General features: G+C 38.8%; 1 protein-coding gene across 1 annotated transcript in view; it reads right to left on the bottom strand.

Annotated features, from left to right (window-relative positions):
* Window positions 1–14,776, bottom strand: part of PREP (prolyl endopeptidase) — an 87,690-nt gene that overhangs the window by 50,923 nt on the left and 21,991 nt on the right. The window contains exon 7 of the mRNA XM_054629421.2: window positions 14,361–14,466. Within this exon, the coding sequence (XP_054485396.2) occupies window positions 14,361–14,466 (106 nt within the window). The remainder of the gene's footprint in view (window positions 1–14,360; window positions 14,467–14,776) is intronic.

The raw sequence follows: 14,776 nt of genomic DNA, 5'->3' as shown, positions 1-14,776 counted from the left end.
TAATAACAGAGTATAGTCAGGCCTGGTACATTTATAAAGTTTGTATCTCTTAATTGCCATTTTGGTTTAAAGAAAACTTCCCTGTCTCTTCATGCAAAATGATTAAATTCCACTTTGTGTACTGCTGTAGTATAGACTTTCCACACAATCCAGTCAATTTAGTGTCCTGAGTGAATACACTGCCCCTTAAATTTGATTTTTATTGAGATCCAAAGTTTAGCCCTTCTCAAGAGATTTCATGTTGAAGAAAAATCCTGCTAAGTCACTGCAGTTGCTGTGAGTTCCACAGAAAAAACCTGCTTTGATGCCCAGTAAAAACAAAGAAAATCCATCCTGCAGCAAACCCTAATAAACACCATGAAACCATTTCAAGATCCCAAGTCACATGGCATTTTAGTAAATAAAAACTTTAACTGCAGAGTAACACCATAACAATACTGGTATCTGACAGAATGAAACCATCATACTGAAGTACAAGACATCATATAAAAGAAATTTTCAGGCTGTTGAAAAAACACACTTTTTTAATGGCAAATGTGAACAATAGTTGTAGTCTCCATGAGTGCAACAGAACTTGGATTCCATTAAAAAAAAGGACAATAAAGTGACACTAGGGATTTACATTGCTTCCTTGCAACTCATTCATCCACTCCCAAATGAGCAGCTAGTAAATAAGTGAGAGGGTTGATGTTCTGCAGGGGTACACTTAGTTGTCATTATACAAAAACAAGAGCATCCATCTTAGTAAAGTGGCTTTTATGTATGTCTTCCTTAGAAGACAAATATTGCAGTTGAATTACCTCTTAACCACTGTCTTACTGAAGTGGTTAAATACACCAACATCTAACCCAGGATCAGAGGCAACTAGAGGCAGCCCTTACATCAGACACATCAGTGCTGCACAGGGCATGTGCCGCAGTTCTTGGTGAGAGGAACAAATCCTTCACAATGACACAGGTATCAGCCATAGGAGGATGCTTCTTCATGCTTGGTTGCAGGTGACCTAGTTGTGGCTGTGACTGAAAGGGATATTCTAGCATTGCTTCAGATCCTCCTGCTTAGCCTTCTCCTTTGGGCTAGAAATAACCTGATGACAAACACAGGCACTAACATGGCTGAAAAGTGATGGGGACAGAAATCATTTCTCCCCAGGTCATGCCAGGGGTAACACAAAGAAGGGACAAGCCCATACTACAGCCCACTAGAATGGCACTGCCCCCATGTCAAGCACTCTGGCCTTGCCCCTCAGTAACAAAAGAACAGTATGTCTGTAAGTTATGACTTCAAAAAGTACTTGAAAAACAAGGTGAAGGACAGACATTCAGTCCATTCTTCATAAAAAGGAGAGAAAAGAGTTGAAGAACTGGATCTTGATAAGGCATTCAAACGTTTAACCACCAGCCCACTGAAAACATGTGTCTTTGAGAAGAATCACTGAGAAGTGGCATTTGCATAGTCTAAGGCTACTCTTAACACCTGAAACACTGAAGACTTCAGTTTAATCCACATAAGCACACAATGAGATAGATTTATTATATACAGGAAAAGCATCACAGTTTCCTGTACACTGCTGCTATACCCTAATTCTTTACCCTGCCAGTCCTTCTATTAAAATACATTGCTGAAAAGATACAGATGGTTTTGCCTGTATGTTTTATACCAATTAGTTATTCATCATCACATAACTGCATTACAATAGGAACTGCAGGAAGAATTCAGTAGACAATAAAGCCATGCCACACAACAGAAAATCATAATCCTAGGCTTCTGCAAAAAACAAAAGCAACATTCAGAGTTACAGACAGAATTTTTAAACTAAGTTCTTGGATCCACAGAAGATCAAAAGAGAAATTTTTTTCAGTAAGCATCACAGAATAAGCCTTCAATCTTGTACTGGCCTTGAACATAGTAAAATATTCCATGGTCTGCTGAGAGCTCTGGGTGATGAAGCAGGTCTGTGAATGACAACAACTACAGAAGAAGGAAAAGATAATTTGAACAAATTGGTCAGAGCATGAATTATCACAAAGTCTTCTTACCAACCCTCTTTATACAGAAAGGATGGAGTAGCTGAGAGTCACTGTCAATCACTTCACAAAATGCTCTTGATACTTCTGTATTTCATCTTTCACAGAAAGGCCAAACAATCAATTAATGGCAAATAACCTCTTGCCTGTGCCTACTGGAGAGACAGGGTTTAATGTTAGGGTTGTCTGATACTGGGAAAAAAAGTTTTCAAAAGGCAAACACTTGCATTTGGCTTTTTTCATGTGCTCTAACAGTCAAAATTATCAGGTGAAGATATAAATGCTCATCTCCATAAATTCCATTCTGTCTCGTCATTTTTTGCAAGACAGCTTTTCTACAAATGGGGCAGTGCTGAGAAAGCTCAGGAAATGAACCAGGAGGCTTGGCTCGTAACAACAGGACAGGTTTTCTAATCCAAAGAATGATGCCACATTTTATTACAGTACACACATTAAGTAAATAAACTTCTACCTATAGAAAGATCATGATTTTTTAACTCCTAGATTTTCATAAAATCACAGAATGGTTTGGGTTGGAAGGGATCTTAAAAGCCATCTGGTTCCAAGCACCCTGCCATGGGGATAGGGTCATGTTCCATTAGACCAGGTGCTTAAAGCCCTGTCCAACCCAGGTTTGAAAACCCCCAGGGATGGGGCATATACCTCTCTAGGCAGCCTTTTACAGCATTTCACAGTGCTAATCCACAGTAGGTTTTACATTCAGTAGAAGACAGATAATCTCATGGTGTGCAGCATACATCAGATTGTATACATACATATATCATACATACATCAAGAGACTATTTCAGGGCCCCTGTGGCATGTTCATAACATATTCTGGGAACTGAATGGCAGAGTCCTTCACTCAGACATCTACTTCCACATCAAAATCTAATTTCTTCTTGAATCATGCAAGACTCAGCTTGCTCCCAAGCCCCTGCTCTGAGCAAGGCAGCTAGGGAAAAGAACTCAAGGTTTTTTCCCTTTTTTCTTCGAAGACACAAATATTTAATTGTCTCACTCTGATCTCCAAAGGCCAGAGATATTTTCAAACAATTTGGACTTTCTTTAAGAGCAAGATCTCTCTATGTCTTGGGACCTGACTTCACCTATAAACATCTGAGGGAGGAAATACTGTAAAGGAGATATTAAGATGTTCTTAAAGGAATGCAACTTTTGTATTTGTATTGAGAGGGTACAACTCATCTTGCAGATGATGGATGACAGCCACTCAATGATCATGGAAAGTTAATGTATTTGCCATCTAAAATATAAATAAATGGAAGGGAGCAATCTTCATTCCTTTGAGTTAAAAAGTTCAGACGTGTCAAGTTATATTCAAAGATTAATCCAGAAGAAAGAAATCAAGCACTTTTATGAACAGACATTTCTCAATCACTTTCAAGGCTCCAATTTTACTTCCACTGGGATAATCACTCAAAAGACAGGAGAAGAGAATATAGATGATTCATTTTGAGAGAGTTATAGCTCATGCCCTCAGACAGCAGAACATAGCAACTCAAAAGCAGGCATCAAAGCTAATCTCTCTCCCTCACACTACACTTTCTCTAATACAAACACATGAAAGCACAAATACTTCATCTAAAAAATAACTTCATTATGAATACTATTTACCCTGGTGGTGTTCAAAGCCAGTTTGAATAAGGCTTTGAGTAACCTGGTCTAAAGGGAGCTGCCCCTGCCCATGGCAGGTAGGGTTGGGACTGATGATCTTTAAGGTCCATTCCAACCCCTCAACATTCTATGATTCAGTGATTTAGAAATGTAATGTCCAGTCAGAGAGCAGCAACATGAAGATGTCCTTGCTCAAATTAACAGCAAGCTATTTAATTTCATAGAATAGTTTGCATTTGAAAGGTCCTTTAAAGTCATCCATGCCAATCCCCATGCAATGAGCAGAGACATCTTCAACTAGATCCAGTTGCTCAAAGCCCCATCCCACCTGAATTTAAATGTTTTCAGGAATGGGGAATCCATCACCTCTTTGTGATGTGGCAACCTGTTCAAATGTTTTAACACATTCCTTGTAAAAATCTCCTTTCTTTTGTCCAACCTAAACCTACCCTTTTTAAAGCTTAAAGCCATTACTATTTTTTGTATGGGAACAAGGCCTGCTAAAAGTTTGTCCCCACCCTTCTTACAGACTGCCTTGAAGTTGTGAGGCAGCAGCAAGGTTTCCCTGAAGCCTCTCTTCTCCAGGCTGAACAACCACAGCTCTTTCAGCCTTTGCTCCAGTCTTTTGATCTTCATCATGGTCCTCCTCTGAGCCCGCTCCAAGAGGTCAATGTCCTCTCTGTGCTGGGGTCCCCAGAGCTGGATGCAGTGTTCCAGATGTCTCATGAGAGCACAGCTGAGGCACAGAAACCCCTCCCTCATCCTGCTGCCCTTGCTGCTTTGGATGCAGCCTAGCATACAACTGGCTATCTGGGCTGTGAGTGCACATTGCTGGGTCATGTCCAGCCTTTCATCCACCAACACCAAGTCCTTCTCAACCCCTTCATCCTGCAGCTTGCCTTGATAAAGGGGGTTATCCCAACACAGGTGCAGCACCTTGCACTTGACCCGATGGAACTTCATAAGGTTCCCATGAGTCCATTCCTTGAGCTTGTCCAGATCCATCTGTATGTTATCCTGTCCTTCAGGAACGAAGCGCACTCAGCTTGGTGATGCCTGCAGGGTGGCTGAAGGTGCACTCGATCCCATTGCCTGTCCAGCACTGCTCCCACTCTGGGACCCCTGAGCACCCATTGGACCATAGACACTCATCACCCCTGACCATTGGGACACTGAGCTGTTGACCCTGGGGATGTGATCATCCACCAATACCTCATCCACCCCAAAATCCACCCATCAAAGTCCTATCTTTCCAATTTAGAGATATATTGTAGGAGATCACATCAAAGGTCTTACAGAAATTCAAATAGATGACACCCTGTAGTGCTTTTTTTGTCACTAATTTTATTTATTGTCACTAATTTTATTTATTTTTACTGCCAATAATTTCCCTCCAAAAATAAATACACATAAAGTATGTATTTATACCTATATTTATGCATAATAAATAAAAAAAATACAGTGAAAGTAAAACTCTGAAATTAACATTTAAGGGATATGAAACGTTTTTCTTAAACACTCATTGATCCTTCCACATATTTTTCAAGACAACTAATTTTTTTCTCCCCATTTGTTAGGATACAAGAGCCTTGTTTTGATATTCATTTTTGAAACTTTTTTTTTTAAGTTATTTCAATCACAGAAAAGTTTTTCAAAACATGGAAGAGTATTCTCCCTCTCACCACATTCCACTTTCTAGCTGATGTCTACTGTCTCTTGTTCATTTTCATTACAAAGGTTTTGACCCACTATTTCAGGCTACACAGCACATACTGACTCATCCCTTTGATGTTACTGTATATAGCATTGTTCATTGCTTATTTATTTATTAAGAGAGCCCGATAAGTTGCAATACTAAACTAAAACACAAAAGGCCAAACAAGCCTTTTTTCAACACTGAAGTGGACAAACATTAACTTTTCCCACCTGCCCTCAAGTCATATACATGCTTTTTTAGTGTGGGGGAAAAAAAGCCCAACATTCTAAACACAGAAAAAAAATATTTTAAAAAAATTCTGACTGATAGCCTTGCTCTTAAATTCTTTCTTGCAACCCTTCCCTGCCAGTCTAACACAAAGCAATTCCAGCTGACAATGACTAAGCAATTCCAGCTGAAAATGACTAAGCTGTGAACTTCTGTGTTTGCTCCGTTTTTATCACATCTTTTCAAGCCAGTGGTTCTCAAGTATTTTTCTAGCTCCTATTCCTGTACCTGTGTCCTCCCACCACCTCACACTGTTCCCACCAGACACAAACCACCAAAGCAGCCCAGTACCCAAGCACAAGAGCCCCTATCACTGTTCTCTCTCCAGAAAACCCCTGTACCTCCTATTTAAAACAAATCTGTGTTTAGCTTCCTTTCCAATCCAACAACTCAGGTGTGCTTTCCAATTAGCCAACCCTCTCAGCTTTTTGCATTCCAGAAATCACTGCAGGTTTTCATTAAGGCTATGTTTTTACACAGCCAAAGGCTATGAGAAGAGCCACCTCTTCTGCTCCCCATGCTGGTTTATACCCCTTCTTTTCTCCCCTCTGCACTCATGCTTCAGGTCCCCTAGGAAGAGCAAAGTGGGGCTCTGGCCAGAGTTCTGAGTCAGTAACTCATAAAACAGTTCTATAGTGTTCACAAGAGGATCCTGATTTTTTCATTAGGCTTCCCAGCTGCTACCACAACACAAAGTAAAGAAAAAGGTCAATACCAAGGACAACTTCAAGAAGACCAATAGACCATGTCATGCTGGTCTATGTTCATAGCCAAGGGTGATTAAACAGCTTTCATTTATTTCTTGTTTCACACCAACAGATTGGTGCTAAATTCCTTCTTCGCAGCACCAAATCACATATTCAAAAGAGTAAAGAGTCAAGGCTGACAATCTAATAAAAAAGAAACAAACAGTCTAATTTCTCAAGAAAAGGGAAAAACAAAATTATTACCAGGCACAGCATGAAGAGACATGCTACATAAATAACTGCACTGTTTTTGAGGTTTGTTTGGTGGTTTTTTTGGTTGGTTGGATTTTTTGGTTTTTGTTTTGTTTTGTTTTTTTTTTTGGTAAGGTGTACAACAAAGTTTGCTAATTAATAATTGCTTGATTACTGTGTATCCAGCTGTTTGGCTACTATGAGGCATTTTCAGGTATACCAAGAACAGTTAAGCAAAGTGATTAATGAAAGAAGTTTTCTTGTTTGACTGGTTCAACAAACAAACAAACCTGAGTGCTGTCTGTCTTGTGGAAGCCAAGTTTGATAAAATAACTACCAAAAATTGTGCCTTACAGTGCTCAGCTCCTGGATAAATATGTGGGTTTTTTAAGAAAGACTTAGCATTAGATCACTTTTAACTGTTTGTTACAGGAGCCAAGAGTTGAAAAGCCTATGAGCAGCTTAGTAAGATAAGTAGGGAAATCTGGAGTACTGAATGAGGGAATAACCTTCATGAACCCACAGTGCTGTCCTTCCTGACCCAGCAGGCACTGCACTCCTGCTACTGATTCATAAGGCAAAATTAAACTTTATCAGTTGGCTGACAGTGGTCAAATCCAGACAAAAATCCCATAATTTTGTCCCTGATCTTTCTAAACCTCTAAACCCACAAGGAACTAAAGAGGAAGAACAAAGCACAAAGGGAAGAGTTATCCATATCCACAGTTACTTGAAACAGAGTACAGCAAGGGAGTTACCCCAAAAGCTTAAAGAGCAGCCAGCTGTCTGCTCCCAGGGGGTCTTCTCACAGCATTGTCTTGCCACAATACTGTGAATTATGACCTCAGGTCTTGAGAAATAGAGTATTTGTAAAATACTGATATGAGATAAAAATATTTTTAAAGGTATGTTTGGTTAAGTTAGTTGTAAATATAAAATTCCAATTGGTAAACCTGGTCATTTCTAACACAAAGAGCTTTGTCACAAAAACTGGACTGGGTTACTCTGGTGGGTTTCACAAAACTCCTATGGTAGTAGGGGAGGAAGGGAAACAATATCTCCCCAAATCTCTTATCTTTTCAGACTAATTTAAAATCTCCATTAAAATGAAGCTATTACATATTTGTCATAGCTTACTTAGCACAGTGATTTTCTATTCTAAAAAGGAGCATTCTTGGCACAAGTAGCTCACAATGGCCTCCTTAAAAACCTGAACATTTGAAGAGGAAAATGATTCAGTCTGTATACAGTAGAAACCCTGTGAAGGGGGGGAAGGAAAGCATGAAGAACATTTTAGCTAATCTGGGAGACAGAAAAGATGCTCAGATGCTTCCTGTACCATTCATGGAAAGAAACAGAAACACTGTTGTGTAGATTATCTTCTGAGGAAAATAATCTGACAAGGAATATCACAGGAGACTGCACGGCCAATTTGATTGGTCTACAGCTGTTGACAAAAATGTCATGACACAGTAAAGGGGGAAGATTATTGACGCACCTAAATTTTTAGATGCAGAAATAGACAAGTTAAATCCTTTTAAGTCTCCTGAACATTTAGAAATAGTCTACTCTCATTTATTAGATGTGATCTCCATTCAGCTACTTAAGATGATTTCCCACACAACACAGGACAAGTTAACATCTGTTGACTCACAGCCTGAGAAATGCATGAACAATCTATGAATGCACAGGACACAACTTCCTTCAGTACAACAAAACTAATATAATGTTCTCTCTTCCAGAGAGTCTTTGATGACATCATTATCATCTCACTTATTATTTTAAATATGCAAAAAGAAGCAACAACTCATGCTGTGCAGGAAGGTAATGAAATGCATTAACTCAAGATTACTAAAGCAATAATTAAGTGGCAAATATCGGACAAATCATGTTTCATAAAAAGATAAATTGTGAGAAAGTTAAACCAGAGGTTTCCTCTTCCTCAAAGCAATTTACTTTAGATTGTGAGCAAAATCATTCTGTTCCATTTCTTGATGATTCTTGTGGAACAATCTGGATCATCCCTTTCAGTGTCTCAGATTGAAAAGGTGCAAATTTACTTTTTTATTTGTATTGTCTAGACAGACAGCAAAAATGGGACAGGCATGAAATTGAGCATAAATATAGAAGAAGTTCACAATTTAAGAAGGCAAAAAAAAAGGGCTTTACAGCTTTATTTTTTCAACTGAATGAGCTTATCTGGTTGGATTAAGATTTTCAAAACAGCCACAAACTGTTGAGTTTAATTTGAAATTTAAAAAGGAAATAATTTCTTGCTATAAAAATGTGCCATATATAAATAAAGAGTAAAATGTGCCATATATAAATAAAGAGTAAAAATGGAAGATTACACGTTCCTTTCACCTGCTGGGGAAAGAAATATCTGAGCTCCTGCAAGCTTGTTATGGGCTATATTGTGTTGCTTGATGAATCCCACAGTAGCTGACTCACCCCGAATTCACAGCCATCTTCCAAGTTCTAGTTGGCAGATATTTATTAACCACTTTTTATTTCCACACATGAAACACACTGTTTAATTTTGCACTCCTGTTTCTTCTTTCTTTTCCCAAGATGGATACCCCCCCTTTTCACTCTGCTTCCCCACTCTACCCTGCAAATTTAAGCAAAATAATTCAACCAGCTACTGTGCTCTTTGAGGGAAAAGGCCTCTTTTTGTCCCTCAGACAAAATGAACTTTATTCTGAGCAAGAAAGTCTCCTAACATATGGGTAGAAATATTTTTTAAAAATTATGCCACATCTCTTACCTACAGAAAGTTAGAAGCAAAGCCCACAAGTCAGTTAGCCAACCTTAATTCTAGCAATCCTTAAGTAGAGCACATTTACTCATTCTAAACTATGATCTTACAATACAAATAAACTCAGAAGTATGAGAAATTTGCTGACACCAGACTTGAAATATTTAATGAGCATATAATTTCATGTCCAGCTGTGTGCAGAAGTAGACTAGTTCAGCTAAATCAAACAAGTCCCCAGAAATGAAAATAATGAAAAACTCTATCAATAAAGTCTATAGATGAAAGAGAAGACTTAATTTTTATTTGATCATATGAAATCTGCCACATACCAACCTCTATATATCCAGTGCAATATTACCAAATTGCATGAAGTTTTCAAAATCTTTTTCTTCAGTCTCAGTGAAATGAGAAAATTATAAAAAACAATGACTATTTCTAAATAAGCTGTACATCATACTATCAAAAGGATCCAAACTATGAATCACTTCATGGAAACACAAATGGCTTTCACTGAATCCAAGAGCCTCAACTTAGAAACCACAATATTGCTATCAAGTACAAGAAGAGCCAGTACCAGGTAACTAGCCTATAAAATACCTATACAGGAATAGTTTATTATTGTGATTCCTTCATAGCTGAGGGAAGTCCTAATCTTTGTTTTGCTCCATCCAGACAAGGGAAGTCAGGTCTGCCTATTTATCCTTGCTGCTACAGCCAGGATGCTGCTGCAGAGTGACACAGTCAGTACACTGAGCACAGGAGCTTCTATGAGCATTGTGGGCCTTTAGTCCATAAATACATACATGTGCATTTATCTTGACCTGCTGCTCAAACAGGACTTAATTCTGATGGATCATAGAAATTAAACAGTATAAAGGACACTTCTATAACCAGCCTCTGTGGGATTTTCAAGGACAAGTCCAAACACTGGAAGTGATATAAGGAACATGGATGTAAGAGGTCTATTACAGAAGGAAGGATAAAAAAGAAGAGGGAGACAGAACAACCTAAGTGCAAAATTACTACAAGATTGTTTGTAATACCAGCTCTGTCCCTTCAGTTCTGAGGTACATTCCATACATTAGGTCCTTTCCCTTGATTACTAGCTCTGTTACTTTTTTCCTCGTCATTACAAAACCATAGTCCTGTCTCTTAACAGAACTTTTCCTTGGTCAATTAATTTCAACAATTCAGGAAGCAGTGTAGTCAATATACCTTTAATAAGGTGCTAAAAACAAAAGTAACTAAGAATTCAATTGTCATTTCCAGCTTTCAGTTGCAAAATCAGACTTATTTGCACCTCTGCCTACAGCAAGCATCTCCAGGATGCAAAAGCATTTTGATTGAATTAAGCAGAGCCTCTCCAATATTATTTCACTTTTTCTCTATGGTTACTAAATTGAAGCTTCACTGTAAAATCACTCTGTCCTTAAAACATCATCTATATCAGATATGTTATCAGCTAGATCCTAGACTACCTATAATATCATCCATTTTCTTTCATTTTTCAGCTTCCCTCATTCCCCCTTTGCCAGTCAGTACAATTTCTGAAATAACCAATACTCACTCAGATAGTCCTGAAACTAGTTCTCTTTTTTCTGACAGCTTCTTCACAAACATCTGTGTCTTAATCAGTTAATTTTCTCCCTCCCCTCAACTTTGTACTTTATTTTAGATTTCCTGCTTTAATTTTTTCAAGTTGCTTTCAGTTTTGAGGTATTTCTCTTTTCTTTTTCTCCCTTTAATCTTAGAAGCATGTGAGCTACAAGCCACTTTTTGCAACCAGCACAGGGATCCAAATCTGTCCAGAGAGATACTTGTATTTCACATGGACTGAATCATCCTGAGGGAGCACAGGAGAGCAGGAGCCTCAGCTAATGGTCCAAACAGGTACATTCAGTCCATCACCTTATCACACTTGCAGTCTGGAGGCGATTCTCACTTTACCTCCAACACAGAATTTGGCAGCAAGCAGAGTCCTTCACTACAGCACAAGGTAAGAAATTCATTAATCATCTCATCCACTTTAGATCTCAAACCAGTCAGTGATGTAACAGCTGTTGGATGAACATGTGGCTTAGACTAATTTAGCCTTATTATTACATACCCAATAGCTCATTCAAGCAGATGGGTTTACAAATTTAAAACCTAACAGAATTACTCCACTTGTCTACCCTATGGGTCCTTTAAATCATACACCTCCCTATCAGCCAACATTACTTTCCTACAATATTACAATGCATTTCCCTATTTATTTAACACTCTTCCCTGTTAGACTTTATTTCAACTCTGAGAGCACACTTGTCTAACAAACTGTGAACTGATCTATGACTTACAGATGGCACTTCTGAGAAAAATCAGAATAAAAACCAGGTTGTTTAAGGAGCTCTATAGAAATGTAGCTATGCTTATAACTCTTCCTTTTAATCCACAGATGGGTTCTGAAACTTCATCATCTCAAGTCACCACAACCTCCCAGTGATGACAAAGCCCTGCTGAACACCATAATGATCCAAATAAACAGATGTACAGGAAGGGTGCATCTTAAAAGTCCTCTTAAGTGGGTACACAGAGTCTTGTATGCAACAAAGAGACACAAGTCTCTGAACACTGGAAACAGCAGAACCTAGTGGTGTATGGGTTTGTATAAAGTCATTTGACATTCTAACTTAATTATATCAAGATTCTGCATAAACAGAGTGTCATCCAAGAATTCACACAGGAGAGAGCTGTTATGAATATCAAAGTTGGAAGACAAATCTTCATTGACTTTCATATCTCTGAGAATCCACAAGAGAGAGAACTTTGACTGAAAGTGGCTCAAGTCTAAGATGATAAGAATTTCTTCTGAAATATTCTCCACATCTGAGGAATCCATAAGGGTTCCCTCCATTTGAGGGAGTCTTCAAGGTATAACAAGATTAAATTTATGCCACAAGCTTATGGTCTCATGTCTGTCTGGCCAGCTGACCTTGCACACACTCTTGTTAGGCTTGGACCACTGGGACTCCTGCTTTTCCATTACCACTGATTGCATTTGGGAGCCAATGCTTCCAAAAGCAAAGTGGGATTAAGCATCTCTTATTTCCACAGAAAGCAGGCTGCAAATAAGGAACAGGAGACATTTATCCATACACATCCAAGAGAAAAATCAATGATTTGGCAGCAATTATAGGTTACCCCATTCTGTTGTCCACTGGATTAAGCAAGGCAAAGGGATCCTTGCAGGTTAGACAACCCAGTAAGCAGAGCTTTAAACTAGAAAAAACAGGAGAAAGTGATTTCCTCAACAAGTAAGGAAGACGTGGCTGGGGTAGGCAAGCCAAGGGCCTGGGTGGTAAGAATGAAAGAACACAGCAATCCACAAAACAGAGCTGAAGTGGAGTCTCTCCAAGCATGGCCATGTGAAGAAGGAAGTGCCAGCAGAACAGCCTCATGGAGAAAGCTCTCAAACCTGTACTGAGGAATCAGCACACTTGGGTGCCTGCCTGAACTGTCTCTACACTGATGCACACAACATGGGAACAAACAGGAGGAGTTAGAAGTCCACGTGCAGTTTCTGGACTATGACCTCAATGGGAAAATGGAGACATGGTGGGATAGCTCACAGGAATGCTGTGCTACCAAGGACAGGTAAAGGTTGTTTAGTAAGGATAGGTTGGCAAGGTGAGGAGGTGAGTTGTCTTTTATGTGAAAGAACAGCTGGAGTTTGTGGAGTTCTGCCTTGGGACAGTTCAGGAGATGGTAAGTAGCTCATAGGTTAATCTTAACAGGCAGACTAGCATGGGTACTACTGCAGTGCTATAGAGCACATAGTAGTAGTTTACTGTATGTAGTAGTACATGCTATGAACTTCCTGAGTAGGAAGAAGTAGATGCTGCCTTCTTCAGACAGCTGGAAGATGACTCATGTTCACAGGCCATGCTCCTTACAGTGGAAGTTCTAGCCACTGTGATGCCTTCTGTGGGGAAGGACAATGTAATCTAGGGCTCAAGCAATCTAGAATGGAGCCAAAGAAAGAAAGGTGCCCTGCCTGACCCAGTATGTACAAATAATGAAGAATTGGCTGTGCAATTCTGTGGAAGTTGCTGGCAGCCTTGGCTGACATTTGGCTGTAGACAAGTCAGTAGTAGTGTCCCCTCCTTAGCCTGAAATATGCTGTTAATAAACAAGAGAACAAGTTTCTTGAGATCCAATATTCAACAAAGAGCCACTGCAGTGTTTATTCTGTTTCTGAAGTTTCCGAAGAGAGAAGCTGCAAGAATCAAAAAAGCTAAGTTGTGTTCCATGCAAAACACACATTGAGGAATACCCTTCCATAATCCAATACTCTGGAAATACAAAACTACCAATCAGTAAACCAGCTAACTATGCCAACAATTAACAACAGCCATATGGTGGAAAGTGCCATACTTTCAGCTCACACCATTGTGACTACAAAGCCTAATACACAAAAGCCAAAGGCTACTCCAACCAGAAGGCAAGAAAGGAGCATTTCAGGAGAGCACATTTGAAATATGAGTTGATACTTCTGCTGTAACAACAATGGTGCTACCAAATAACACTGGAGGATTTTTATTTCCTAGCACTATACATAGAAAAAAAAATGTTATCTATAAGTTAGTCACTTTTTGTAAAAAAGTGCTATCAGTGCTTGAAGGGAGATACATGAAATTTTTAAAATACAAAGAAAGTTTTTACATGGAAAAGTATTAGTGGTGTAGAATGAAATTGAACATACACTGGTACAGCTGCTTCTACTATACCAACTTTTCCTTGTGACCTTTTAAACAAACTACAGAATGAAGAATGAAGTTTTTCATCTATTGATACATAACAGAAAATGGAATGCTAGCAGTGCTTATTTTATCTAATTTCTGCATGAAGGTGGTTAAGCAATACATGTATTTCAATATATATATGTATTTCAATAAATATATTTTTTTTCCATTCAAACATAAAGTATTTCAAATTTTATATTGCCTTAAAAGGAAGCAAGCTTACAAAGCAACACATACCTGATATACCCTGAGACTCCTTCTGTAGATCACAGTACCACAGCCTGTTCACTGGATCACAGCCTTCCCTGATAGACAGCAAGACATATCGACCATCATCCGACACCTGTAAGAAGTAACAGAAAAATCAAAGACAATTCACCCTCAGGAAAAGAGAATTCCAACATGAAAAAGTTCACACATGCAGAAAAATCTAGTGCTGCTGTTAAAAGAACACTACAAGCTATAACCACATTATAAATTATCTGATGAAGCTTCTTGGTTTGCTTTTGCACATGCATGTACACACACAACAGAATTTCTGCAATGGTGTCTGCTAGTACAGAAAGTCATCAATTAATCCTTCTTGCTACTCAGGCTTTGCAAACATACATTTCTTGACAAAGCTTTTGAAAGTGCAAATCCAACAAGAAAAG

Source organism: Agelaius phoeniceus, chromosome 3, assembly GCF_051311805.1.
Source record: "Agelaius phoeniceus isolate bAgePho1 chromosome 3, bAgePho1.hap1, whole genome shotgun sequence".
NCBI lineage: Eukaryota > Metazoa > Chordata > Aves > Passeriformes > Icteridae > Agelaius > Agelaius phoeniceus.
The sequence above is the reverse complement of the archived record's forward strand: the minus strand, read 5'-3'. Positions and strand labels throughout refer to the sequence as shown.